At 38.7% G+C, this 25680-nt stretch overlaps 1 protein-coding gene across 1 annotated transcript; it reads left to right on the top strand.

The window, feature by feature from the left end:
* The first annotated feature begins 6596 nt into the window (after positions 1–6596).
* LOC137737750 (protein FAR1-RELATED SEQUENCE 7-like) lies at positions 6597–9918 on the top strand. Its single transcript, XM_068477303.1, has 2 exons — positions 6597–6882; positions 7287–9918. The coding sequence occupies exons 1-2, from the start codon at positions 6839–6841 to the stop codon at positions 9613–9615; spliced, it is 2373 nt and encodes a 790-aa protein (XP_068333404.1). The 5' UTR covers positions 6597–6838; the 3' UTR covers positions 9616–9918.
* The last annotated feature ends 15762 nt before the right edge of the window (positions 9919–25680 follow it).

The following is a 25680-nucleotide window of genomic DNA, read 5'->3' as shown; positions in this document are numbered from 1 at the left end:
ATGGCATGTGGAAGCTCTTCTAGTGAAGTAGTCGCGGTCTCAAAAGACGCTAAAGATAAAAATAAACAAGCACTCATAATTAAGTTTTGAAAAAAACAACCAAATTAATAAGGGAGACTTTACAAAGAGATGCATGCATATCGCTCATTTTCAGAAAGAAAAAATAAAATAACATTTAGGTACCATTGCTTCTTAATTGGTGGAATTCTTGAATAACAAATTAGTGATGCAATTCTTGAAGGATGAAGGCAACTCTCCTATAAATCTGTTGCTTCTTAATTTCAATGTTTCCATGTGATATAGTGAGCCTACTGTGGATGAAGGTAAGTCTACATGGCATTTCTCTACAATACTTGTTGACTTGTAGTGCATGCATAAAGTTGGATAAAATTTATGTGGTCATTTAATTAATTAGCTGTAGTAAATAAATAAACATATTATATTACTTAATCTTAGTTTATAACCCTCAAGTTTTTTGGTTTTTAACATTTGGTACATTGAATTTTTTTTCATTCCAAAATGGTACTTGAAGTCATAATTCAAGGATACTTTCATACATATGTTAAGTTAATGTTAAATCAACCGTTGACCAATGACATGACGTCCACTTAGACAATAACTAAGCGTAACGTGTCACTATAGGCCCCACATGAATATTAAAAAATTAAAAAATAAAACTTGAAAATAATAAATATGGACCCTACGCTCAATAATTTATTTTGTTTTGAATAGGTTTTTTCTTATCTCTTTTGTTTTTGGTTAGAAATGTTTACTCTTCTCAACTCCTATGCTTTCCCAGGACCCCAAGACATTGGGGGGTGGGGGGTACTCGAATCCGACTTACCAATTCATTTTGGCCCTTGGACTAATGGAGGGGATCCTCCTGATCAATCATTGTGGGCCGTTGGATTTTTATTCAACGGCTATAATCATTATAACTTTAAAGGGACCCCCCCTGTTTGTAGCCGTTGGATTTTTATGCAACGGCCCACGATGATTAGTCAGGAGGATCCTCTCCATTAGCTCAGGAGAGGATCCAAATCCCCTGAGGACCACTTTCAATCTGGGCCAACCGGGGCGCCACTTTCAGAAACTCCCAGATCCAATCTGCCACCACTTTCTCCAACTCATCTGTCATTTCATCTCAAACATGCTACAAAGAAAGGTAGGCCTATAAGTAACCATCAGAGGCAATTCAATAGGTGACCAAAACACAGCCACATCTTTATACATAAATTAAAGTTTACACAATTCAAGTGGGAATGTATTGACTTCATGACTTAGTAATTTTAAGTCTTGGTCCTTGGAATTATTAGTTGAGAAAATACAAATCTTTGTTGACATGTAGTGCATGCATAAAGTTGGATAAAATCTATATACTCAGGATTTATTACTTGTTTTAAATGTTGCTTGCCTTAGCCCTTTGGCATGTGTGTGATTTACTTGTAGTGCATGCATAAAGTTGGACAAAATCTATAAAATCGTTTAGTCAATCAACTGTGGCAAATAAATAGACAGTTCATAATGCTTTTACTCATTTGTTTTTATATAGTTGAATGACTTAATGATTTCATATTTTATTAATTTTTTTAGATATAATCCTTACAAAGTATTTTATAATATGAACGGTTTCGATTATAAATACGAATTTTCTTGAATTGAAAAGTATCTTGAGGAAGTTAATTTAATGAAAAAAATGATGTCATTGTATATAATGACAAGCATAGGCATAGTTGTGGGGTTGGTGGCAACGACAGCAGTGGTGGGGGTAGTGGCGGTGATGGCAGAGGCAAATGTGGGGGTTTGGTGGTTGTGACAATAATAGGGTGTGGTGGTTAGGGTGTAGAGGTAGCAGCAGTTGTAGTGACAATTGTGGTGGCGGTAATGGTGGTGGTGATATAAGATTAGTCGTTGTAGTGGTAGGTGGTGGCGCTCTTTTTTCTCTGAGGTCGAAAATATACGTAGAATGATAAATAAGGTCAGTTTTCCTTAATGAGGGTATTATAAGAATAAAAAATATTCATTAAACGCTTACGTCTGCTTTTTATAAAAGCAAGTCTTAAAATTTCTCATTTGTTTTTGTTATAGATAATGTTAGAGAGACCAAATTTTTAACAAAAACACTATTTTTACCACTTAGTTGTACCATCTTTTGTACCATCTCTCTAATAGAGATGGAACTCATATGCGTTGGCGGGCCTTACCTCTATTAGAGTGATGGTAAAACTAGGTGGTAAATGTAACTTTATTTAAATTTTAACCAAATTTGAAACCAAATGACATTTCATTGATAAGAGATAAGCATGTTAATCAACACTTAACTAATAATTAACAATCATGTCATTTGGTTGATAAATTTGGTTAAAAAATTTGGTCTTTCTAGCATTATCCGTTTGTTATTGTGGGTGATTTGCGGTTTGTGTTAACCTAAAATGAGATCCATTTTTTCTCCGTAATTAATATCAAATCCAATAGTGAATGACCATATATTTCTTGATTACCCAATAACCAAGAGAACATTTTCGAATTTTGATCATCCAAATTTTGTGACACTTGGTTCACAAAGTACTCAATGCCTAAGCTGGAGCACAACCAAAGCATGCACGTGGAAGTAGTTTACATCTCAAAATACAAATTTGCATCAGATTTATAGACTAGAAAATGCCTCTGCAAATTTAAAGAGAAAAAAATTGAGGAGCAAAAATATTTGCTACAAGGTATGGTGGACTTGTATTCACAGTCATATTGATTTTACATGATGGCGAATTTCTTTGGGTTCTTAGTCATCTCAGCTAAATTTGGATGTTATTTCGTCTCAAACACGGTACGAGAAGTAGACTTACTTAATTATTTCAGTTGAATCCGGGTTCTACTTCTCCAGTTGGCTTGCAATTTCGTCCTCTGTGCACCTCATCGTCATGTTAGCATCCCTATGTGAAAAATATTCACATGTAGGATGATGATTAATAGTAAAATGCCAAAAGCACAATAATTCCCCCATCTTAAAAAACAACTACAATCAAGATCAAGAGGCAGAAACACAATTAATCAAGAGTGCATTGCCTTTGCCCCTGTTAAGTCTAGTTTTGAAAAGTCAATATCCCGAGTTTTTTCGTTCAACCGTGCAAGTGGGTATGAGTGGGTTTGGTTTCATTCGGTTAGGTTTTTTTTTTTTTTTTTTGATTTTTTGAACCTACCTCTATAGGTGGGTTGAAATTTGGTGCTGTCACAGAGTCTTTTCACATGTAATAAGTCTATTAACTTTACCTGTGTATGCTCATGCAAACTTTCATAACACCTGTGTGGACAATATTAGCCATTAGAAACAGATCTTGTTAGAAACAGATCTTGCAGCCACATAAATTTGAACATTTTCCATTTATTTTCCACGCGCAACAAAATTTCTTTCCTTTGCCCCTTTCTCATGTTTCTTCGTATTCTTTCTTTGGTAAAATCGATAAATGTCACTTACATTCTATGACACGGTATATTTGCGTGGGGGATTTTCAAGCCATGATTGAAAACCAAATTATAAAAAAAGAATACCGCAAAATGAGAAATTTTTTCAATAGTACTCAATCATGAATGATACGAAATGAATGGACAAAATTGAAAATAGACTATTCAATACTTGTGGAAATCTTTGTACAACAAAATAACCAATGGTTCTTCTTCTCCAATGCATTTTCCATTTCATCTCAAACACGCTACAAACAAAGGTGGGCCTACAAGTAACTATTAGAGGCAATTCAACAGGTGACCAAAACGTAGCCACATTTTTAATTATACAACAATTAAAGTTTCCTATTGACTTCATGACTTAGTAATTTAAAGTCTTGGTCCTTGGAAATTATTAGTTCATAAAATACAATATTTGTTGACTTGTAGTGGATGCATAAAGTTGGATAAAATCTATATGGTCTTTTAATCAATTACCTATAACAAATAAATAGACAGTTCATAATACCTAATCTTAGTTTACTACCCTCAAGTTTCTTGGTTTTCAACATTTGGTACATCAAATTTTTTTCATCCCATAACGATACCTGAAGTCATAATTTAGGGACACTTTCATACATCTGTTAAGGTTAATGTTAAATCAGTCGTTGACTAATGATGTGGCGCCCATATGGACAATGACTGGGTGCTACATGTCAATATAATCAATCAAATGTGACAAATAAATAGACAGTTCATAATGTTTTTACTCATTTATTTTCATATAGTTGAATGACTAAATGATTTCATATTTTATTAATTTTGTTAGATATGACCTTTACAAAGTATTTGAACGGTTTTGATCATTAATACAAAATTTCGTGAATTAAAAACTAAGTATCATGAGGAAGAACTCCATCATCCATTGAGTCATGAACGAAGTTAAGTCATAATATTAAATATTCACTTACAAGTGAAAAAGAATACCACTAGACTTTTAAATGCTACAATCTGAAGGCCACTGCTCTATTCTTTCTTTGGTAAAACCGATAAATGTCATTGACAAACTATGACACGATATATTTGGGTGGGGGATTTTCAAGCCATAGGATTGAAAACCAAATTATAAAAATAGAATACGACAAAATGAGAAAATTCTTCAATAGTACGTAGTAGAGGTGTACACGGGTTGGTTTGGGCCAAAATTGAAACCAAACCGACCTAGCCGGTTGGGCCAAATTGCAAATCGAAACAGACCAAGCTAGGTCTAAAACTGAGAAGGTCGGTTAACTGACAGTGGCGGGTTAGTTTGGGTCTGTTTTCGGTTTGTGTGTAGACGAAAATACATAACAAATTCATTTCTCAAATGCTACAGAACGTAGTACTAATATGAGTGATTGCTCAAAGAAAAACACAAATGATGCAGCTCAAGGAGAGCACCAAAGAACAACTACTACCTTCTCCAAATGGTGACCTTGTTTTCCTTTCATAATTTCATTCCTATTTGCTTTTTAGGCACATAAAGGTTGCCTTTCTTTTTGCTTTTTGCTTTTTGAATGAAAGGAAAGGGGACTTTTAAACTACTTGGTTTTATTTTCATGTGGTGTATCCACAGTAACTCGTAAATAAAGTAAGTATATGCGGGTCGGTTCGGTTAACCGCATCCGAATAATTTTAAAAACTGCTTGCCAAACTGATTAAGATCGGTGCGGTTCGGTTTAACCACCGAAAATTTAAAAAAAAAAAAAAAAAACCAAACCAAAACCAAACCAACCCATCGGTGCGGTTCGGGCGGTTCAGTCATTTTTTTTAATGCCCAACCCAAGTACGTAGTAAAGGTTTTAGGGAAGTCGGAATAAGAAAGCACTCATCTTGGGGTGGGGTTACTACTTAGATGCTTTCAGCAGTTATCTGCTTCGTACTTGGCTACCCAACATTTACCGTGGGCACGATAACTGGTACACCAGAGGCGTCATTCCCGGTCCTTTGGTACTCAGCAAAATAGCCCCGTAACTTCGGGAGAAACTTTGTATAGTTAGTTGTTGGGAAATAGAATCAGTGGGATTGAACCACACAAGGGTGCATAAGCACGATGATTTTATTCCGCTATTGTGGTAACACGCCATCTATGATAGAGTGAATGAGTTATTATCTAAGATAATGAAACTCATCGCAATATCGTACATCACAAAAAAGAATCTAAAGTTTATCAAAACATGATTATTTAATTGTAAGTGAATTATCTTAAACGTCATGAAGTGGTGAAATTCGTAGTGTAAATGACGAAGAGCATATACCGGTACAATTGCTAAATAAAGGCTGGTGTTTGATGTGAAGCTAAATAGGAAGTTGGTGTCGGGTCAAAAGTTGACATCGAAATCACTAGTGTTAGCTTATCCATGCGTCCATATAAAAGGATGTTGATACTTGTTTTGGCTATCCCCAGTATGGAGTAGGATTCTCTTTCCTCTTTTTTCCTTCTCTTTACCTTTTCTCCTATTTGAATGGTCACGGTTAAATCACGTCAACATTTTATATTCATTTTTTATAGTAAGAGAAATACAAAATAAGAGAATGTGAGAGGAGTGGATGGGAAGAGGAGCGGAGATAATCTTAATCCCTCCAATATGGTCGTTGACATTCTGTTAATATTTCCACACACTCGTGATAACTTAATATAATAATTAAAACTCTCATTCAATGTATACTTTATGAGAAAAACCTTAGTTTGGCACCTTAACCACGGATTTTACAAGGTACATGACACAGGCAGTCACTCTCTCTTCTATGGATTCAATTAGCAATTGAACGAACCATTTAACTTCAACTCCAAGGAGATTTACCAGCATCACAAAGTTCGTTCACGTTTTTTAATAAATAAAGAATACTGGGGGGTTGAAGATTTGAGTAAAATTAAACAACATGTCAGTTTTAGTTAAATATCAAATTTATCATTCATGTAAATCAAGCATGTGATTTTTATAATTTATCCGAGCCTCCTTTTGTCTTTTAATTTTTATGAAAAATAAAAACAAATGAATCTGGGAAAAAAACACAAAGAGATCATGCAAATTCCCAAAAACAAAAAGATAAAATAATCCTATAACAATAAAAAATTGGATGACGATGTCAGTGGATGCCACTAATGGGCTCAAATTACAATCGAGTTAGGTCAAACCCTGAAATAAGGAGCACAAGAACGCCAGCAGAGTAGAGAGATCCAAACCCCAATACACTTGACATTTCATTCATTTCACAAATTCGTCAGATTTCTGAAGGGCTCCCTCTGAATTTTTCCCCAATCAATTTTCCCGCCAAAATACGCAAACGAAATCCCCCAAATGGCGTCTTGAGCTTCGAAATCATCGCTCGCCACTCGCAGTGTTGTTAATCTTCCGAAATGGGCATGGAATCCAGCTCCACCCACTTCACAAATATCAGAAGGTAATTTGGAACTTAAACCCAAAGTATGATTTTTCCCCAATTTGATTTATGTCCTACCCAATCAAGCTTAATTCTTTGTTATGCATTTTGTATTTGTGAATTGGGTATTTTTGATTTTTTGTTGGGTATTTTTCTTTAGTATTTTTTTACGTGGATAATGCTGTGTTTGGTTGCTGAGAAATTGTTTTTATTGATTTGATAATTATGTTTTTATTTTATTATTTTGCTAATCAGTGTTCACATTCATGACTGCTGAGTTGCTGACCGTGTTAATTGATTAGTTTTTGTGTAAGTTTGCTTTCGAGGATCAGTTAATGTCGCTTCAGATTGTTAATCAAGTTGTTGTGGCTAAGGCTGTAGTTTGTAGTGATTTTTCATGTCGTTTTATTTTGTGTGACATGCAGCTTAGATACCGATTCTAAGATTGAAGACAGTGGGAACAACTTAGTTATAGAGGCATATCCTTTAGGAATGATGCCTCCGATGAATGCTGTCGATGCAGAGGATGAAGGAGAGTCTGGAGTACCGGAACCATATGTGGGGTTAGACTTTGATTCAGCAGATGTTGCCCGTGATTTTTACACTTTCTATGCAGCACGGATGGGGTTTAAAGTTCGAACTGGTCAGTTGTATCGCTCAAGAACAGATGGGTCAGTTTCTTCTCGAAGATTTGTGTGCTCCAAGGAAGGATTTCAGATTAGTTCACGGACAGGCTGTCCAGCATTAATCAGGGTGCAGAGACGCGATTCTGGGAAATGGGTTGTAGACCTTTTCCTGAAGGATCACAATCATGGTCTTGAATCATCTACAGAGGAAAATCATAACCTGATTTTGCAGAAGAAGAGTTCCATGCCGACAAATACTGTTGTTGAAGTGTCTCATAGGCCAAAAGTCAAATTGATTAAGGCAATTGAGGATAAACCACATTGCCCATCTGCAGTTATAAGTGCCAAGCGCTTAAAACGGGGTGGAGAGGAAATGCAGTCAGAAATTGATCTATCTGCAGGTCTAGAGTTCAATTCGGCCAATGAAGCATACCAATTTTATCATGCGTATGCTGAGAATACAGGATTTAGAATCAGGATTGGTCAATTGTTTCGTTCAAAGCTTGATGGGTCAATTACATCTCGGAGATTTGTGTGCTCAAAGGAAGGGTTTCAGCATCCATCAAGAGTTGGTTGTGGGGCATATATGAGGATTAAGAGACAAGATTCTGGAAGGTGGGTAGTGGACCGTTTTGATAAAAATCATAACCATGAGTTTGAGTCTCACCTGGAAGTTCAAAAGAAAAATCTATTTTCTTCAAAAAAGTTCATAGAAGAGGAGATTGGAGGGCTGGAAATTGAAGATATTGTTGACATAAACAGTGGAAACCTTGTCAAAAGACGAAGAGAAAATCACGTTGGAAGCGATTGGTACGGTGTGCTGTTTGACTATTGTCAAACCAGACAGGCCGAAGATACAGGATTCTTCTATGCAGTAGAAGTTGATAATGGTAGTTGCATGAGTATTTTCTGGGCTGATGGGAGGTCTAGGTTTTCATGCAGCCAGTTTGGTGATGCCATTATTTTAGACACCTCATATCGGAAAAGTATTTATCTGGTGCCATTTGTCACTTTCATTGGAATCAACCACCACAAGCAACCAGTGCTTCTTGGTTGTGCCCTGGTTGCTGATGAATCTGAGAAATCTTTTACTTGGTTGTTTCAAACATGGCTTAGGGCAATGTCAGGGCGTCGTCCTCTGTCAATAATAGCCGACCAAGATGATATGATCCAGCAAGCCATCATGCAAGTTTTTCCAGGAACCCATCATCGTTTCTCATTGTGGCAGATCAAGGCAAAAGAAAGTGAGCATCTAAGTGTAATGAATAGTTCTTTTAAATATGAATATGAAAAGTGCATTTATCAGTGTCAAACAGCCGATGAATTTGAAACCGCATGGAATGCACTCCTCAGCAGGTATGGGTTGAAGGATAACGCTTGGCTGAAAGCAATGTATGAAAAGCGCAGGAGTTGGGTTCCGTTATACTTACGAGCTACATTCTTTGCTGGCATCCCCTTCAATGAAAGTATAGAATCATTCTTTGGTGCACGTTTCAATGCCCAAACTTCACTTAAGGAGTTTGTTTCACAATATGAAAGAGGCCTCGAGCGACGGCGTGAAGAAGAAATAAAAGAGGATTTTAACTCTTTTAACTTGAAAGCCTACTTGCAGACAAAAGAACCATTAGAAGAACAATGCAGAAGACTTTATACGCTGAACACATTCCGGGTATTTCAGAAAGAACTTCTACAATCCTATAGTTATCTAGGATTTAAGATTTATGATGAAGGGGCTATCATCAGGTATTTGGTCCGCAAGTGCGGGAATGACGATGAGAAATATGTAGTCACTGTCGGTGCATCCATTCCCGAAGTGAGCTGTAGCTGTCGAATGTTTGAATTTGAAGGTATATTATGTAGGCATGTGTTGAGAGTTTTCCAAATCTTGGACATAAAAGAAGTTCCCCCCTGCTATATCTTACGCCGTTGGACTAGAAATGCAGAATATGGTATTCCTTGTGAATCTGAATTGGGTGGAAATCCTCGAGAACTGAAGACCTTGATGGTGTGGAGTTTGAGAGAAGCAGCGTGTAAATACATAGAGGCTGGGGCAACATCTCTCGAAAAGCACAAGCTCGCCTATGAAATTATGCGAGAGGGTGGACGGAAACTCTGTTGGCAGAGGTAAGCGTGTGGGGAACAATAGTCAGTCATCTCGGTTTCTCTGTATGGATAGATTGTGAAGTCTTTGAGCTGCATAAGTGGCTAGTCCTTGATTTGCCTTGGATAATTTGCTGTTGATGCGTGGATCAGAGTCATGTAAATATTTTGTTCCCAGTTAATGTAATGCCATATTTTCCTGGAGACTTTGACTTCCACTGTATTTGCTGTCAAGTCCATTGGTTACTCCGTGGTTAGAAATTTATTTGTTTGCTGTAATTGAAGCTTCACTGGGAATGTATGAAAGTCTAATGTCAATTCAGGCATTTTTTTTTTTTGCTATTTCCCCTGGAATTTGACTTCAATCTCGCTTTACCCACTGAATCAAATTTTGCAACTTAACCCCTTGAAACTCGATTTTCATTCCACAATGTCTAAATTCCGTCTACTCTGTGACCTATGCTGACATGGCAAACAGATTGCTTATTCCTAAATGTATATTATTGTATCAAAATCGATCATTATATATTCCCCAATTTATCCAGAAATAAAAGCGTCCCCAGTTTATGTTGTAGTTATGCGTGTAAAGAAACCACGCTTTGAAATTAAACAAATCATCTTCTCTGAACACATGGTCTTAAAACAAATGGATTCAATCTCTTCAATTCAATTCACCAGAGTCTCTGTCTATTTGTTTGTCCTCGCAATAAATTTTGTTAGGTGTACGATATTCATTTATACGAAAAGGAATACGTACAGATTTGAGAATGGGGTGCACAACAATGAGCCTCGATAAAAACCCCCGCACAAGCAACTTAAAAAGTTAACTATCCTCAATGAAAATACAATCAATTAGCAAATTCAAATCAAATGGAGCTATCCTCGACCAAAATGTCTGTGTCTAGATCCGGTGGTTCCTCGAACCAAGACACCTCCTGTTGCCGCCCAATTCCTACACGAGCAACAGCCTCTGTGCAACCTGGTTTGCCTCCCTACGAACGTGGTTAAATTTTGGCTGGGAGAACGCTTGAATAAAAGCTCGAATATCGTTGTCATCTTCTTGACGATTCATAGCAGCAAGTGTAATACTAATAAGAGAGGCCCCTTCAAACACCACGTCCACACCACCTGCATATAACTCTTGAACAAATAAGACAGCCCTCCATGCAGCAAGTAGCTCACTCCCGTCCACACCACGTCGTCACAACTAATTAACACCGCCTTACCGCATCTGCCTAGGATTCCTTAATAATCAACCATAACCAATACTGAAAACACCCGAGTCTGTATTATTGACACTGCCACTACTGCATCTGACCGCGTATAAAAGAGTTTGGACCGTTTTATTAATTCGGCGACTATTTTATACATAAACGCACTAAACATCTGAGTCCGTATTATTAATGCTATCAAATTCCTTATAGAAGCTGCCAAATGAGGCCTTATTTCAGTATCCCCTAATTAGGATTTCCTTCCTCTTTGACCTCCAATCCAACAATGTAATCCTAACAATAAACATAAAATAAACCACAAGATAATCAAAAGTAATAAATATCGTAAGAAAATTGTATTCGCACGCTTGTTAAAAACACGCATATTTACGCACGAGTGTTAATAATTAGGTTACCTTTTTTTTTTTTTGTGAAAAATTTGGTTACCTTTTACCGCAAGAAATTTTGATGCCTATTTAAAGGCATATCTCATGATCGTATTTTCATCTTTTATCATAGGAAAATATGAGATTAGTTACAATTCTTATGGCCCCAACTTCGCGCACGTTAGTGAAATTTATGGCTGTGCTCGTTTTCATCACCACAGTCACAGCCGCTGCCGCAATCGTCCCTGCTAAAGGCGGAGCCGTGGTAGTCCCTGGCAGAGGCGGCAGTGGAGGTGGTGGTCGTAGTGGCAGTGGAGGTGGTAGAACTGGCCGCAGCAGTGGATATAGCGGCAGTCAACGTAGCACGCCGCGTAGCTCATCTAATAAGAATGCCAGGGTGCCTGCGTATGGTATTAGTAATACGATCGTTTGGTACACAGCGTTTCATTACTTGCTAAATGCCATGGGGCGGTGGTAAAAAAGAGACGGCTTAATTTTGTGTTTTTAACTTTCATACAAATATCGGTCATATGGTAGTTTAGATTACAAATACCCCTTCTATTAAAAATAGAAAGATTTGGACGCACAGTTCTTAGCTACTAATGTTATTTAACTGAAACTTATTGGTTTTCAATTTTGATCGAAGTCTTTGGCTTTTAATATTAATGTATTTCCATATTAGTTATTTTCTTTTTTTTTTTAAACTAAAAATTGGAGTTTGTAGTTGTGTATACTTATGATATTTTAAATAAAATCCATAATGTGTGGGATTGAAAATATTGAAAGATAAAAAAAATTCAAAATCAATAGAGAAAATTATGTTTTGCCATGAAAAAAGTACATATAAAAATAAGAAACATATTGTGTACATACATTTATATATATATATATATGTAACTGTTGAAACTAAATTTGCGCACGGCAGCAAAAGGTGGAGGTGTTCAAATCCGTTTATCTATAAAAGAACACGTCGGGGGTATGACGGTCAAAGACTCCTATGTTCCCACTTTCTTTTTCTGAAATTACAAGGACTGATTCCACGTCAGAAAAGAAAAATATAGAAATAGAATTGGGCACGGGTCATTTTGACTAGACAATTTATGGTATTATCAACGGGTAGGTGATGTACGATGATCAACTGTCAGGAAGGAGAGACAACTCACGCACATGCATGATTGCTTGATGTAAAACATTTTATACTTTTCTGTGTTGCATTTGTTGTGGGCTGCATACCAGTCCGAAGAAAAATCTTTTTAGGATAAAATTCTATATTAAACCGAAAGACTCTCAAAAGATGGATATATATTGCATAATTTTTGGAGTGTGATTTCTTTCGTGATTGTAGGAACTCCATGAATATAACGAACTGGTTGAAGACTTGTTGGATCATGTCCCCGTGTCTTGCGGAATAAGAATCGTCAATCTCAATGAAATTGTTCGGTCCATGACCAGACCTTTGAAGTAACCGATCTACTTTCCCTGGAAAGTCATGATTCCACACCCGCACAACGCTATACTTTATTGCAAGGAAGTCGAAAACAGGATTTCAACCAATACAGGCTCAGGAAGATCATCGATATGATTCAGATCAAATAGATGGACAAAAGCATAGCTGTACAGATCAAATTCTCTTATCAAACAGTCACTTGAATGTTGGGGTATGTACATGGCTCCTGATGCATGCCTTGCATCCAACACCATACAACCTCCCGCACCGAAACGGATGCAGATTTAAATTTAGACTTTGAAGACGACGGCGCACCTCTATCAGGAAAAAAAACTTCTAGTTTGTGGCAAAATGCTGACAATCTGCATTCAACAAAATCCCTGGCCCTCACCAGAAACCATCTCCGCCGCCATTCGCCACACATGAGTCCATGACATCAACGTTCCTAGAGATCTGGTACATGTTTCTCAAGTTGGATGGACTTTTCATCTTCGAAACATATGTACGAGCAAATTCTCTCACCAGTTTGCTAAACGTCACAGCTCTGATGCTTTCTTTGCGTCTGATTTGGAGTTTCAAGTCCATCCGTTATTTTCAGATTGCTTGCGATATGGTTTCCTCAGAGGGGAAGCTTAAGCCTTTCGACTCTCACATCATCAGTTAACTCGCAGCAAAAACTCAACACCAGCAGTTTTTGCAGTGTTTTATCTGATGATTTGAAACTGTATCCAACTAAGGCTTTTACCAGTTCCATTGCTAAGCTTTGCTTTTCTGACACTATGCACTGAGAGCAAAACAGAAAATAAAACTAGACCCAATCCACCAAACAGAAAATCAAAGGCGCATCTCCAAAAGGAACTTTACAGAGCCTCTACATTAGCGACGCGATACTACACATCTCAACCATTAACGTAGATCCTATGCCTATAATCCCACAGGCATAGCATGCCAATAAACCATAGTATTGACTAGTGTTTATAAATTAGTCACTTATTCCCTCACTAAAACAAAAAGACAGTCGCTTCATATCACCTTTAAATGTTGCACCCCAGAACTCTTCGTCAGTAGCAGGCACAGGGGTGATCTTACTTTCAGGATTCTCAGAGCTTCTCAGTCCTCCAACCGTTGTGGAGTAGAAAGGTCCTGTAAAATTTTTATTTCAATTAAACGTCAGCATGAATGAACTCACTAGCACGCCCACAAACGAGAAGCAAAGTTTGCTTAGGAGAAGAGAAGCAATTGGCTTTTGTTTCTGCATTGGCCTTCTTGATGTACCCTTTGGGATATTAATCTTGGAATTAATTGGGATGATGCAAAAAGAGTGAGGAACTTAATGGTCAACCAATCTAAGGAAGGGCGGTGCCTCTAGTTTTGTTAGTGGTGAATAGCAGAGAGTTCACATTCTTTCTGTCCTTGGGTAACTTGCGGATTTACTTGGATGATCCTACTTGGGGTGAGCTTTCAATATTTTTTTATGGCTCTCCCTCCTTTCTATTCGTATACCGTACTCCACGGCATTACTCATCCAAATCGGAGCTTATATTACATATGCATACAAACACTCAAAACAATAAAATGGTACCAAATTTGAAGAAACAGAAAGCAACAAAACCATAACTCAGTAGCACAAAATCCCCTCAAAGTTGAATGCAGCTTAAATCAGAAGAAAAGTAAATATCCACCAACTTCTCAACGATATCGATGTTTGTTGCACGTTAAACAAACATTGTCATGCTTTAAAACCTCTTGTATAGCCTTAAAAATAAAGAAAACCATAATGAAGCTTTAAAGTTGAATGCAGCTTAAATCAGGAAATGGAGATGTTAAAGAAAACTCTATTCTGTTGAATTAGTGGCCAAGTGGACATGATGATGTTTGTTGAAAAGAAAAAAAAGAAGGTGGACAACATCATTGTGTCTTCCTTGTTTTGGGGAGGAAAAAAGGGAATTGGTTTTTTTTTTTTTATGTCTTGACCCATGGGAAAAGCCACGGATGGCTTTGGGGTTTTAATTAAAGGATAGCAATTATCCTCATTGTTTAAGGGAGAGAGTGAGAGCTGAAAAACAGAGGGCAGAGAAGAAGAAGAAATCTGGAGCAGCACCCCCATTTCGAAGAGAAGAAGGTGCTCTTCTCTTTGGTTAGTAATCATCCATCAAAGTAATTGTAATAGCTTTGAGCTTTGTATAGAGAAGAAATTAATCACTATATTTTCTTCTCTATTTGTTTCTTTGGTGTGTGAGAGCTTTTGGGTGTATTGGGGTTAAGGGTTGTGAGATTGCCAACACTTTGTAAACTCCCATTTGGTTGATAGTGGATTATTGGGTGAGCTCCTACTGCTCCGAGGACGTACTCCAGTTACACTGACTGTTGAGGAACCTCGTTAAAATTTTGGTGTCTTTTATATTTTGTTCTTGCATTTTATTTGATATATTTCCTGTGGGTTAGCTTGAGTTGGTTCCAAAAATTGATTTGGTGCTATCCTAGCACAACAATTGGTATCAGAGCACTGGTTGCTCTTGGGTACTGTCTAGTTGCCAAAGATGTCAGACGGGCAAGATGAGAATCCTTTTGGAAGCAGCTCCGGGTTTGCAAGAACTACGGTGCAAAATGCAAAGTTCGAAGTGGAAAAGTTTGATGGCACAAACAACTTCGGGATGTGGCAATGTGAGGTTAAAGATGTGTTGGCTCAACAAGATCTTCTTGCCGCCTTGGGAGAGAAGCCTGAAGCTATGTCAAAACTGGAATGGGAGAAATTAAATTTGTGGGTTTGCTCTTCAATTCGGTTGTGCCTTGCAAAAAATCAGAAGTATTTTGTGATGCGGGAGACTTTGGCAAGTGTGTTGTGGCAAAAATTGGAAGACAAGTATATGACGAAGAGTGCAGAGAACCGGCTACACTTGAAGAAAAAGCTCTACCGCTTCCAATACAAAGAAGGTACAAAAATGATTAGACACCTTGGTGCTTTTAATAAGTTGATTGCCGACTTGTTAAATTTAGATGAGGATATTAAGGATGAAGATAAGGCCTTAATATTGTTGAATTCCTTGCCGGACTCTTATGAGCATTTTGTTACCACTATTATGCATGGTAAAGAAACTGTGAAATTTGAAGATGTGTCAAATGCCTTGATGAATTATGAAATGAGGCATAGAGATAAAAATCATGATAGTACATCTGAAGCTTTATTTGTTAGAGGTAGATCATCGGAGAGGAGATCCTCTTCTAGCAGGAAAAAATCACAGTCTCGACCTAGAGGAAACTCTAAAGGTAGAAAACCTTTGGAAAGGGATGAATGTGCCTTTTGTCGTAATAAGGGCCATTGGAAGAAAGATTGTCCTAGATTGAAGACCAAAGGCAAAGAAAGTTCTGAAGCTAATGTTGCTGAGGTTGAAACAGATTTTTCTGATTTTGCTTTAACCACTTCCTCATCATTGGATTGTGCTACTAAGTGGGTGTTGGATACGGGTTGTACTCATCATATGACTCCTCACAAGGATTGGTTTTCAAGCTTGAAAGAGTTTGATGGCGGTGTTGTGTTCATGGGAGATGACAATCCTTGCACAACAAAAGGGATTGGTACAGTTCGTTTGAAGTTGCATGATGACATGGTTAAAGAGTTGACAGGTGTTCGGTATGTACCGAATTTGAAGAAAAATCTTATTTCTTTGGGAACTTTGGAAGCCAAGGGCTTCAGGTTTCATTCAGATGGGCAGACATTGAAGGTGACTTATGGTGCACTTGTTGTGATGAAAGCTCCTCGATGTGGCCATTTGTATTTATTGCAAGGAAGCACTGTGACAGGTGAAGCATCTGTAGTCTCAGAAAATATGGGCACATCCGATTCTGATACTACTAGATTGTGGCATATGAGATTAGGCCATGCCGGTGAGAAAGCTCTACAAGGGCTTGTGAAACAAGGTCTTCTAAAAGGTGCCACGACTTGTAAGCTTGATTTCTGTGAGCATTGTGTCTTGGGGAAGCAAACTAGAGTGAAGTTTGGTACTGCTGTACATCAGACGAAAGACATTCTTGATTATGTGCATTCGGATGTTTGGGGTCCTACAAAGACTCCCTCTTTGAGTGGTAGACATTGGTTCGTGACCTTTGTTGATGATTATTCAAGAAGGTCTTGGGTCTACACTATGAAGCACAAGAGTGAGGTGTTGAGTATTTTCTTGGGTTGGAAGAAAATGGTTGAGAACCAGACTGGGAGAAAGATTAAGATTTTGAGATCGGATAATGGTGGTGAATACACATCCGACCCTTTCTTTAAAGTTTGCAAAGAGGAAGGGATTGTGAGACATTTTAGTGTCCGGGGAACTCCACAACAAAATGGAGTTGCAGAAAGATTGAATCGAACCTTGCTTGAGAAGGTTAGATGCATGTTGTCTCAGTCGGGTTTGAGCAAGTCGTTTTGGGCAGAGGCAGTTACTTATGCATGTCACATCATCAACCAATTACCCTCAGCTGCTGTTCAGGGTAAGACACCAATGGAGGTATGGACTGGAAAACCTTCTACTGATTATGATTATATTCGTATTTTTGGTTCACCTGCTTATTTTCATGTAACTGGAAATAAACTTGATCCTAGAGCCAAAAAGGCTATCTTTCTTGGTTTTAGTAGTGGTGTCAAAGGTTACAGGTTATGGTGCCCAGAGATGAAAAAACTTGTAATCAGCAGAGATGTGACATTTGATGAAGAAAATATGTTTAGAGACTCTGAGAAGAATGTGAAAGATGTCCAATAGGTGGAGCTTGAGAAAGTTGCCTCTAGTACTTCAAATCCTATTTCCGCTGATGTCGAAGCCACTACAAGTGAAGAAGTGGAAGACCATGAGGATGTTGAAGAAGTTGAACTTGAAGATTTTATTCAAGTTGAAGAGCAGGTTTCACCTCAAGAGTCTATTACGAAGAACAGAGGAAAGAGAAATATTACCAAGCCAGCTCGGTCTAGTGACTATGTTGCTTTTGCTCTTCCTATTATCACTGATGAGATTCCATCCAATTTTGAGGAAGCCATTGAGAGTGAGGAAAATGAGAAGTGGTGCAATGCCATGGGTGATGAGATGAATTCTCTCTTGAAGAACAAGACTTGGGAGTTAGTTAAATTGCCTAAGGGTAAGAAAGCTATTGGTTGCAAATGGGTGTATGCCAAGAAGGAAGATGCTGATGAGAAAAGCAATGTGAGATTCAAAGCAAGATTAGTTGCTAAAGGGTATGCACAAAAGGAGGGCATTGACTACAATGAAATCTTTTCTCCAGTTGTGAAGCACTCCTCAATTCGCATTATGTTAGCTCTTGTTGCACAATATGATCTTGAACTTGTGCAACTCGATGTGAAGACGGCTTTCCTACATGGTGATTTGAATGAAGAGATCTATATGTGTCAACCGGATGGGTATAAAGTGAAAGGGAAAGAGAATTTGTTTTGCAAGTTGAAGAAATCACTTTATGGCTTGAAGCAATCTCCAAGACAATGGTATTTGAGGTTTGATAAATTTATGAGAGACCAAAATTATTCTAGAAGTCAATATGATCATTGTGTGTACTTCAAGAAGTTGCAAGATGGGTCTTTCATTTATTTATTGATATATGTTGATGATATGTTGATTGCCTCAAAGAATGTCGAAGAGATTGAGAAATTGAAGAAGCAAATGAAGAATGAGTTCGAGATGAAGGATCTTGGTGAAGCAAAGAAGATCCTTGGCATGGAGATCACTAGAGACAGAGAGAAAGGTTTGGTATGCTTGAATCAAAGACAATACCTTGAGAAGTTGATTCGGAAGTTTGGAGTTCATGATTCAACTAAACCGGTTAGTACCCCTTTGGCTCCTCATTTTAAATTGAGTTCTCTACAATGTCCTAAAACTGATCAAGAGAAGCTACAAATGAAAAATATACCATATGCAAATTTGGTTGGTAGTTTGATGTATGTAATGGTATGCTCTAGACCGGATATTGCTCATGCAGTTGGCATGGTGAGTCGATATATGCATAATCCTGGTAAAGAGCATTGGAATGCAGCTAAGTGGATATTGAGGTATCTCCATGGTACTCGAGATGTTGGTTTATGCTTTGAGAGGGATGACTCTGGTATTGGTCATTTTGCTGTTGGTTATGTTGATTCAGATTATGCAGGTGATCTGGATGGAAGGAAGTCTACTACAGGCTATGTATTTACTATGGCTAAAGGGCCAGTTTGTTGGAGGTCCATTTTGCAGTCGTCTGTTGCCTTGTCTACTACAGAGGCTGAATATATGGCAGTTGCTGAAGCTATAAAGGAGGCCATTTGGATACATGGACTGATTAGAGATTTGGGGGTTGATCAGAAGCAGGTAGAGGTACATTGTGATAGTCAGAGTGCCATTTATTTGGCTAAGTATCAGGTTCATCATGCGAGGACCAAGCACATAGATGTGCGTTATCACTTTGTTCGTGAAGTAGTTGGTGAAGGGGAGATCATTCTCCAGAAGATTCCAACTAAAGACAACCCCGCTGATATGTTGACTAAGGTTGTTGGTGTAGCCAAGTTTGTTCTTTGCTTGAACTTGGCTCACATTTTGCCTATATAAAGAAGGCGTTGAGCAGTAGGAGTTTTTGGAGAATTGGCTCGGCATGAGCTGTTCTCTTGCTAGTGTTTGGGAGTGATTTTTTGTGTCAATTGTGTTGGTTGGCTTATCATGGCGTTTTCGGAACTTGGCCAAGGTGGAGATTGTTGAATTAGTGGCCAAGTGGACATGATGATGTTTGTTGAAAAGAAAAAAAAGAAGATGGACAACATCATTGTGTCTTCCTTGTTTTGGGGAGGAAAAAAGGGAATTGGTTTTTTTTTTTTTTGTCTTGACCCATGGAAAAAGCCACGGATGGCTTTGGGGTTTTAATTAAAGGATAGCAATTATCCTCATTGTTTAAGGGAGAGAGTGAGAGCTGAAAAACAGAGGGCAGAGAAGAAGAAGAAATCTGGAGCAGCAACCCCATTTCGAAGAGAAGAAGGTGCTCTTCTCTTTGAATAGTAATCATCCATCAAAGTAATTGTAATAGCTTTGAGCTTTGTATAGAAAAAGAAATTAATCACTATATTTTCTTCTCTATTTGTTTCTTTGGTGTGTGAGAGCTTTTGGGTGTATTGGGGTTAAGGGTTGTGAGATTGCCAACACTTTGTAAACTCCCATTTGGTTGATAGTGGATTATTGGGTGAGCTCCTACTGCTCCGAGGACGTACTCCAGTTACACTGACTGTTGAGGAACCTCGTTAAAATTTTGGTGTCTTTTATATTTTGTTCTTGCATTTTATTTGATATATTTCCTGTGGGTTAGCTTGAGTTGGTTCCAAAAATTGATTTGGTGCTATCCTAGCACAACATATTCAAATCCCAAACGAATGGTATCTGAGTACAGTCGAACATAACAAGCATGATTGAAACCTGCTTCTAGAATCTAGACACAATAACTTTCCATCTGATCAATAACTCATGCGAGGCGGGAGGAGGGGTGGGGGGATGGGTAACCAAGATAACAACACAATGAAACTTATTGCAACACCTAAAGCACTTGAGATTAGAAAACGCCCTTGGTTGGATTAGATTAGCAACCAGTCCAAAAATAGAGTGGAAATTAGAACACCATCCAGAGAAGCCAAGATTATTAAGGGAAATGCTTGTTGCTTAGCCTAATTAGTTCCTTAGAAACGCAAAGACCATTTATCTTGGTTTTCTCTCACATTTCCTTTGCAATGATATTTGAATAAACAAACAGCAAGGGTATTCTTATTACCTTGAACACCATGGTAAGCTTCTAGGAGAGGCTTTTCTCCTCTGCTTCCTCAGGCGATTGTTTGTTGAGGGTGATGTAGACCATTTGGAATGTTGATGTTGCAGGTGAAAAGTAGACCTCTTCTGTTCCATGGTTTTCTGGCTGCTGGTCGACCAATGTTTTTAAGAAGAAACATTTCAGAGATAAGAAACTAGGAAGAAAGAAAAGAAAACAACGATTAATAGATAAACATAAATTAATCACCTCGTATGCCCAACAGACATTCCATTACATTTGGGTCCAACAGTTTCTCGATTAACACTAGGTACAGAAACAGGCACATGATTCAAATGCTCTAATATCTACACCCTGAGGCGGCCGAGTTATGACACAAGAATTTACCACACAAAGCTCATGACTAGCTATGACACAGAAAATAAATTACGAATGTGACTTGTTAAAGACGCATGAACTTAACTACAAAGCTCATGAACACATGTGTGTACATATGAAGATCAATAAATATTGGAAGAAATGAAAGTGAAAACTGCATCTGAATAGAAAGAAACAAGAAATCTTGAAAGAAAGCACTATTTTTTGTTTTTTATTTTCAAAATTTGAACAAACAAGATCATATATAAACTGCTAGATTAAATAGACAGACAATCAGCAGCTGGTGCACACAGCACAGCTACATCAATGCCTAACCGATTCATGATCAATTCCAGGTACCGTTGCTTGGCAACAATCGATGATAAATTTCTGGAAACCTTTCTGGAAAGGAAGAGACGAATCTGTTGGTATTTGACAGTTTACTAACTCAATACCAAAATATGTGGGTGATAAGTTTACAAACTCTATCACACCTCTTTCACTTTGCACTCTCAAATAAAATTGGACAAAGAAAGAAATAGAGAAAGGAGGGAAGCAACAAGCTTTGGCAAAACACTTGGACTTTGATATATGAAAAAGGTTTACAAACTATTGGAATAAGAAAGCTTACAAGCTTCTTCACAATTGGAAGTGGGATTTGGATGGGATGATTTACAATGCTTGAGAGCTTGGGTATTTATAGCAAACCAAATGATTAAACTAAGATTATTTATTACCACACAAAACACATTAATTGCACCTAATAATTTTTATTCAACCATACCTAACATTGCCTAACTTTCAATGCCTAACTTTGACATTGATTTTCAACAATGGCTAGCACCAACTTGTTTTGAGTTGAATTTCCAACACACCTCCTCAAATCAAAACGCCTTCATTCCTAGCATTTCACGCAGTAGCCGGAATGTTTCAATTGGCAATGGCTTTGTGAAGATGTCTGCCACTTGTTCCTTGGTGTGACAGTAGACAAGTTCAATTGTCTTTTGCTTCACATGGTCCCTTAGAAAATGGAACCTGGTATCAATGTGCTTGCTCCTTCCATGTTGAACAGGATTCTTTGCAAGTTTGATTGCAGACACGTTATCTACGTGAATCACAGTCGATTCCACTTGTGGATGACACACTGACTTCAACAGATTTCTTAACCAAATTGCCTCACACACGGTTGAGGCTACAGCAACATACTCGGCTTCACATGATGACAAAGCAACAATTGATTGCTTCTTTGAAGTCCATGAGAAAGCTGTTGATCCTAGAAAAAACACATAGCCAGTTGTGCTTTTCCTTTCATCTTGGTCACCTCCCCAATCACTATCTGAATAACCAAATAATTTTGCATCTTCACCAAAATTATAAAATAGACCATAGTTTAGAGTACCTCTTATGTACCTCAAAATTCTCTTGGCGGCCAGCCAATGAGACTCCCTTGGTGTTTCCATGTATCGACTCACGAGTCCAACACCATAAACTATATCAGGTCTTGTGATTGTAAGGTACCTTAGGCTTCCAACGAGGCTTTTGTACACTGTTGAGTTTACAAACTCACCCTCTCCTCCTTTGGACAGCTTCAATCCAGTTGCGACTGGGGTATTGACAGTGTTGCACTTGTCCATATTGAACTTCTTCAATATGTCTCTCATGTACCTTTGTTGAGAGATGTAGATACCATCACTTTCTTGCTTCACTTCTATGCCAAGAAAGTATGACATTAATCCATTGTCAGTCATCTCGAATTCACTGAACATGGATTGCTTGAACTCATGGAACATTGCCTCATTGTTTCCTGTAAACAATAAATCATCTACATAGAGACAAATAATTAAGAACTCCCCTTTTTCACCATTCTTCATGTAAACTGAATGCTCGTATGGACATTTCTGAAATCCATTTTGGTGAAGGTAGTTGTCGATCCTTGAGTTCCAAGCTCGTGGTGCTTGCTTGAGGCCGTACAAAGCCTTCTTCAAACGATACACCTTATCTTCTTCTCCTTGTACTTGGAAGCCTTCCGGTTGTTCCACGTACACTTCTTCCTCAAGTACTCCATTAAGGAAGGCTGACTTGACATCTAGTTGATAAATTTTCCATTTATGATGTGCGGCAAGAGAGATTAGCAATCTTACCGTGTCAAGTCTCGCAACTGGAGCATAGACTTCATCATAGTCCACTCCATACTTCTGTTTGTAGCCCTTTGCTACAAGCCTTGATTTGTATCGATCCACACTCCCATCTGCAGTGCGTTTGATCTTGTAAACCCACTTGACACCAATAGCCTTCTGATTTGGTGGGAGCTTTGTCAGCTCCCAAGTGTCATTCTTCTCGATGGCATGGATCTCTTCTTCCATGGCTTTCTTCCAACAATCTTCTTCCACAGCTTCATTGAATGAGAAAGGCTCGTGGTCTGCATACAAGCAGAAAAGGTTGGTTTCTTCTTCTTCTTCTTGTCCATAAATCTCTGTGAGACTCCTTAACCTTACTGGAGTTGAGGAGCTGCTTTCCTCACTAGATGTAGGACCACTCCTTGCAATTCTGTGCACTGGAGTTGTTGTGATTGTTTGAGCAGGCTGTTGCTCAATCGGTGGTACAACTTCTGGTTCTTCAAAATCAGTGGAGACGATCTTCTCTTTACTGACTTCTTTGTTGTTCCACGTCCATGTCTCTTCCTCACTGAAGATGACATCTCTACTAACCACTAGTTTGCCAGTTAGTGGGTTGTAGAGCTTGTATGCCTTGGACTCTTCACTATAGCCCACAAACACACACTTCTCACCTCTATCATCAAGTTTCCTCCTCTTGGCTTCTGGAACTTGAGCATATGCAACACACCCAAAAATTCTTAGGTGTGTAACATTCGGCTTGTATCCACTCCAAGCCTCTTGTGGTGTCATCCTCTTGACACTCTTTGTTGGACATCGATTCAACAAATAAATCGAACAAGCTACAGCTTCTGCCCATAACTCTTTTGGCAAATTCTTCTCCTTAAGCATGGACCTTGTCATGTCAAGGATGGTTCGATTCTTTCTTTCGGCTATCCCATTTTGCTGTGGGGTATAGGCAGCAGTAAGTTGATGCCTAATTCCTTGCTCCTTGCAGTATGCTTGGAAAGCATTGGAGGTGTACTCTCCACCTCTATCTGATCTCACAGCCACAAGCTTGTGGTTACTTTCTGCCTCTGTGAGTGCCTTGAACTCCTTGAAAATTTTTAGGGCAGCTGACTTCTCCTTGAGAAAATAGACCCAAGTCTTTCTACTGAAATCATCAATGAAGGTAATAAAATACCTATTACCTCCATAAGACATGGGATCCAATGGACCACATATATCTGTGTGCACCAACTGCAGTGGTGCCTTTGCTCTCCATGTATCACCAACAGGGAACGATAGTCGTGCTTGCTTGCCAAACACACAACCTTCACATACTTGGCGTGTGGCTTCAATCTGGGGTAGACCACGAACCATTCCTCCACTTGACAGCAACTTTAGGCCATTGAAATTAAGATGGCCAAATCGAAGATGCCATTTCCATGACTCATCTTCCATTACACCGATGTTGCAGCTTCCAATCTTTGTGTTCAAATTCAACGGAAACATCCGGTTCCTTGACATTCGAACACGTGCAATAAGCTTTCTCCTTGCATTCCTGAGAGTGAGAAGCATGTTCTCCATATGTATAATGTACCCTTTCTGGAGCAGTTGACCAATGCTCAGAATGTTGCTCTTCATACCTGGTATGTAGTAGGTATCGGAGATGTATTCTTCTCTTCCATCCTTCTGGATGATCTTGATCTTCCCTTTGCCTTCAACTGGCAACTTTGAGGAGTCACCAGGACTTACAGATCCATAGGCCCCTTCTTTGAGTTCGGCAAAAAACTCCTTCTTTCCACACATGTGATTGCTTGCACCAGAGTCCAAATACCAAACATCTTGTTGGCTACTGGAATCATGGTGTGCTAGTAAGACTGTAAGTTCTTCATCAGTATTTCCACTTGATTCTGCCATGTTGACATGCTCACCATTTTTATGTGAACATTCATTGGCATAATGTCCATATTGCTTACAGTTGTGACACTGGATATGCGCCTTTCCTCGAGTAGATCTCCACTCCTGAGACTGACCTTGATTTTGTGCATAGCCTCGACCTCTTCCTCGGGCTCGTCCTCGGCTACGGTTGGATGAGCTCCCACGACGTGAGTTCCACTGCCCACGACCTTTATTTGGTTTGTCAATATTCAACTTTGACTCCAAAGCTTGCTCTAGCGTTGTGGGGCTTGCATTCTTCTGAATGCGTTGCTCGTGAACTAGGAGGGATCCTAGTAGCTCTTCTGCGCTCATCACCTCCAAATCCTTGGATTCCTCAATGGCAGTCACCACATGCTCAAACTTAGATGTGAGTGACCGGAGTATCTTCTCCACAACTCGTACTTCATCGAGTCTCTCGCCATTTCTCCTCATCTGATTTACTATCACAATGAGCCTTGAGTGATAGTCGGAGATGCTCTCCCCTTCATTCATATGAGCAGTTTCAAAATCTGCTCGAAGTGATTGTAACCTCACTTTCTTGACTCGATCTACTCCTTTGTAGATTGTACTGAGTGTATCCCATACTTGCTTGCTCGTTGTTGCTTCTGCAACCTTCTCGAACGTTGAATCTTCCAAACCCTGGTATAGAAGATACAGCGCCTTTTGGTCCTTCTTTCGTAAGTCCTTGAGAGTGTTCCTTTGATCCGCAGTATATACGGCTTCTTGCTCGGCAGTGGGTACAACATACCCACTACTGACAACTTCCCATAGCTCCTGTGATCCAAACAATGCTTTGAATTGGATGCACCATCTTTCATAATTTTCTTTCTTCAATGTGGGAACTTGGAGTTGCACTAAGTTGGACGCCATAACTGCTGCACCTGCCAG

The sequence above is a fragment of the Pyrus communis genome, chromosome 6, assembly GCF_963583255.1.
Source record: "Pyrus communis chromosome 6, drPyrComm1.1, whole genome shotgun sequence".
Lineage (NCBI taxonomy): Eukaryota > Viridiplantae > Streptophyta > Magnoliopsida > Rosales > Rosaceae > Pyrus > Pyrus communis.
The sequence above is the reverse complement of the archived record's forward strand: the minus strand, read 5'-3'. Positions and strand labels throughout refer to the sequence as shown.

Excerpts from the sequence above, each read along its gene's own strand:
- LOC137737750 (XM_068477303.1), top strand. The coding sequence starts at position 6,839 with ATGGGCATGGAATCCAGCTCCACCCACTTCACAAATATCAGAAG. Across the intron at positions 6,883-7,286 it reads CACTTCACAAATATCAGAAG|CTTAGATACCGATTCTAAGA; the intron begins GTAATTTGGAAC and ends TGTGACATGCAG.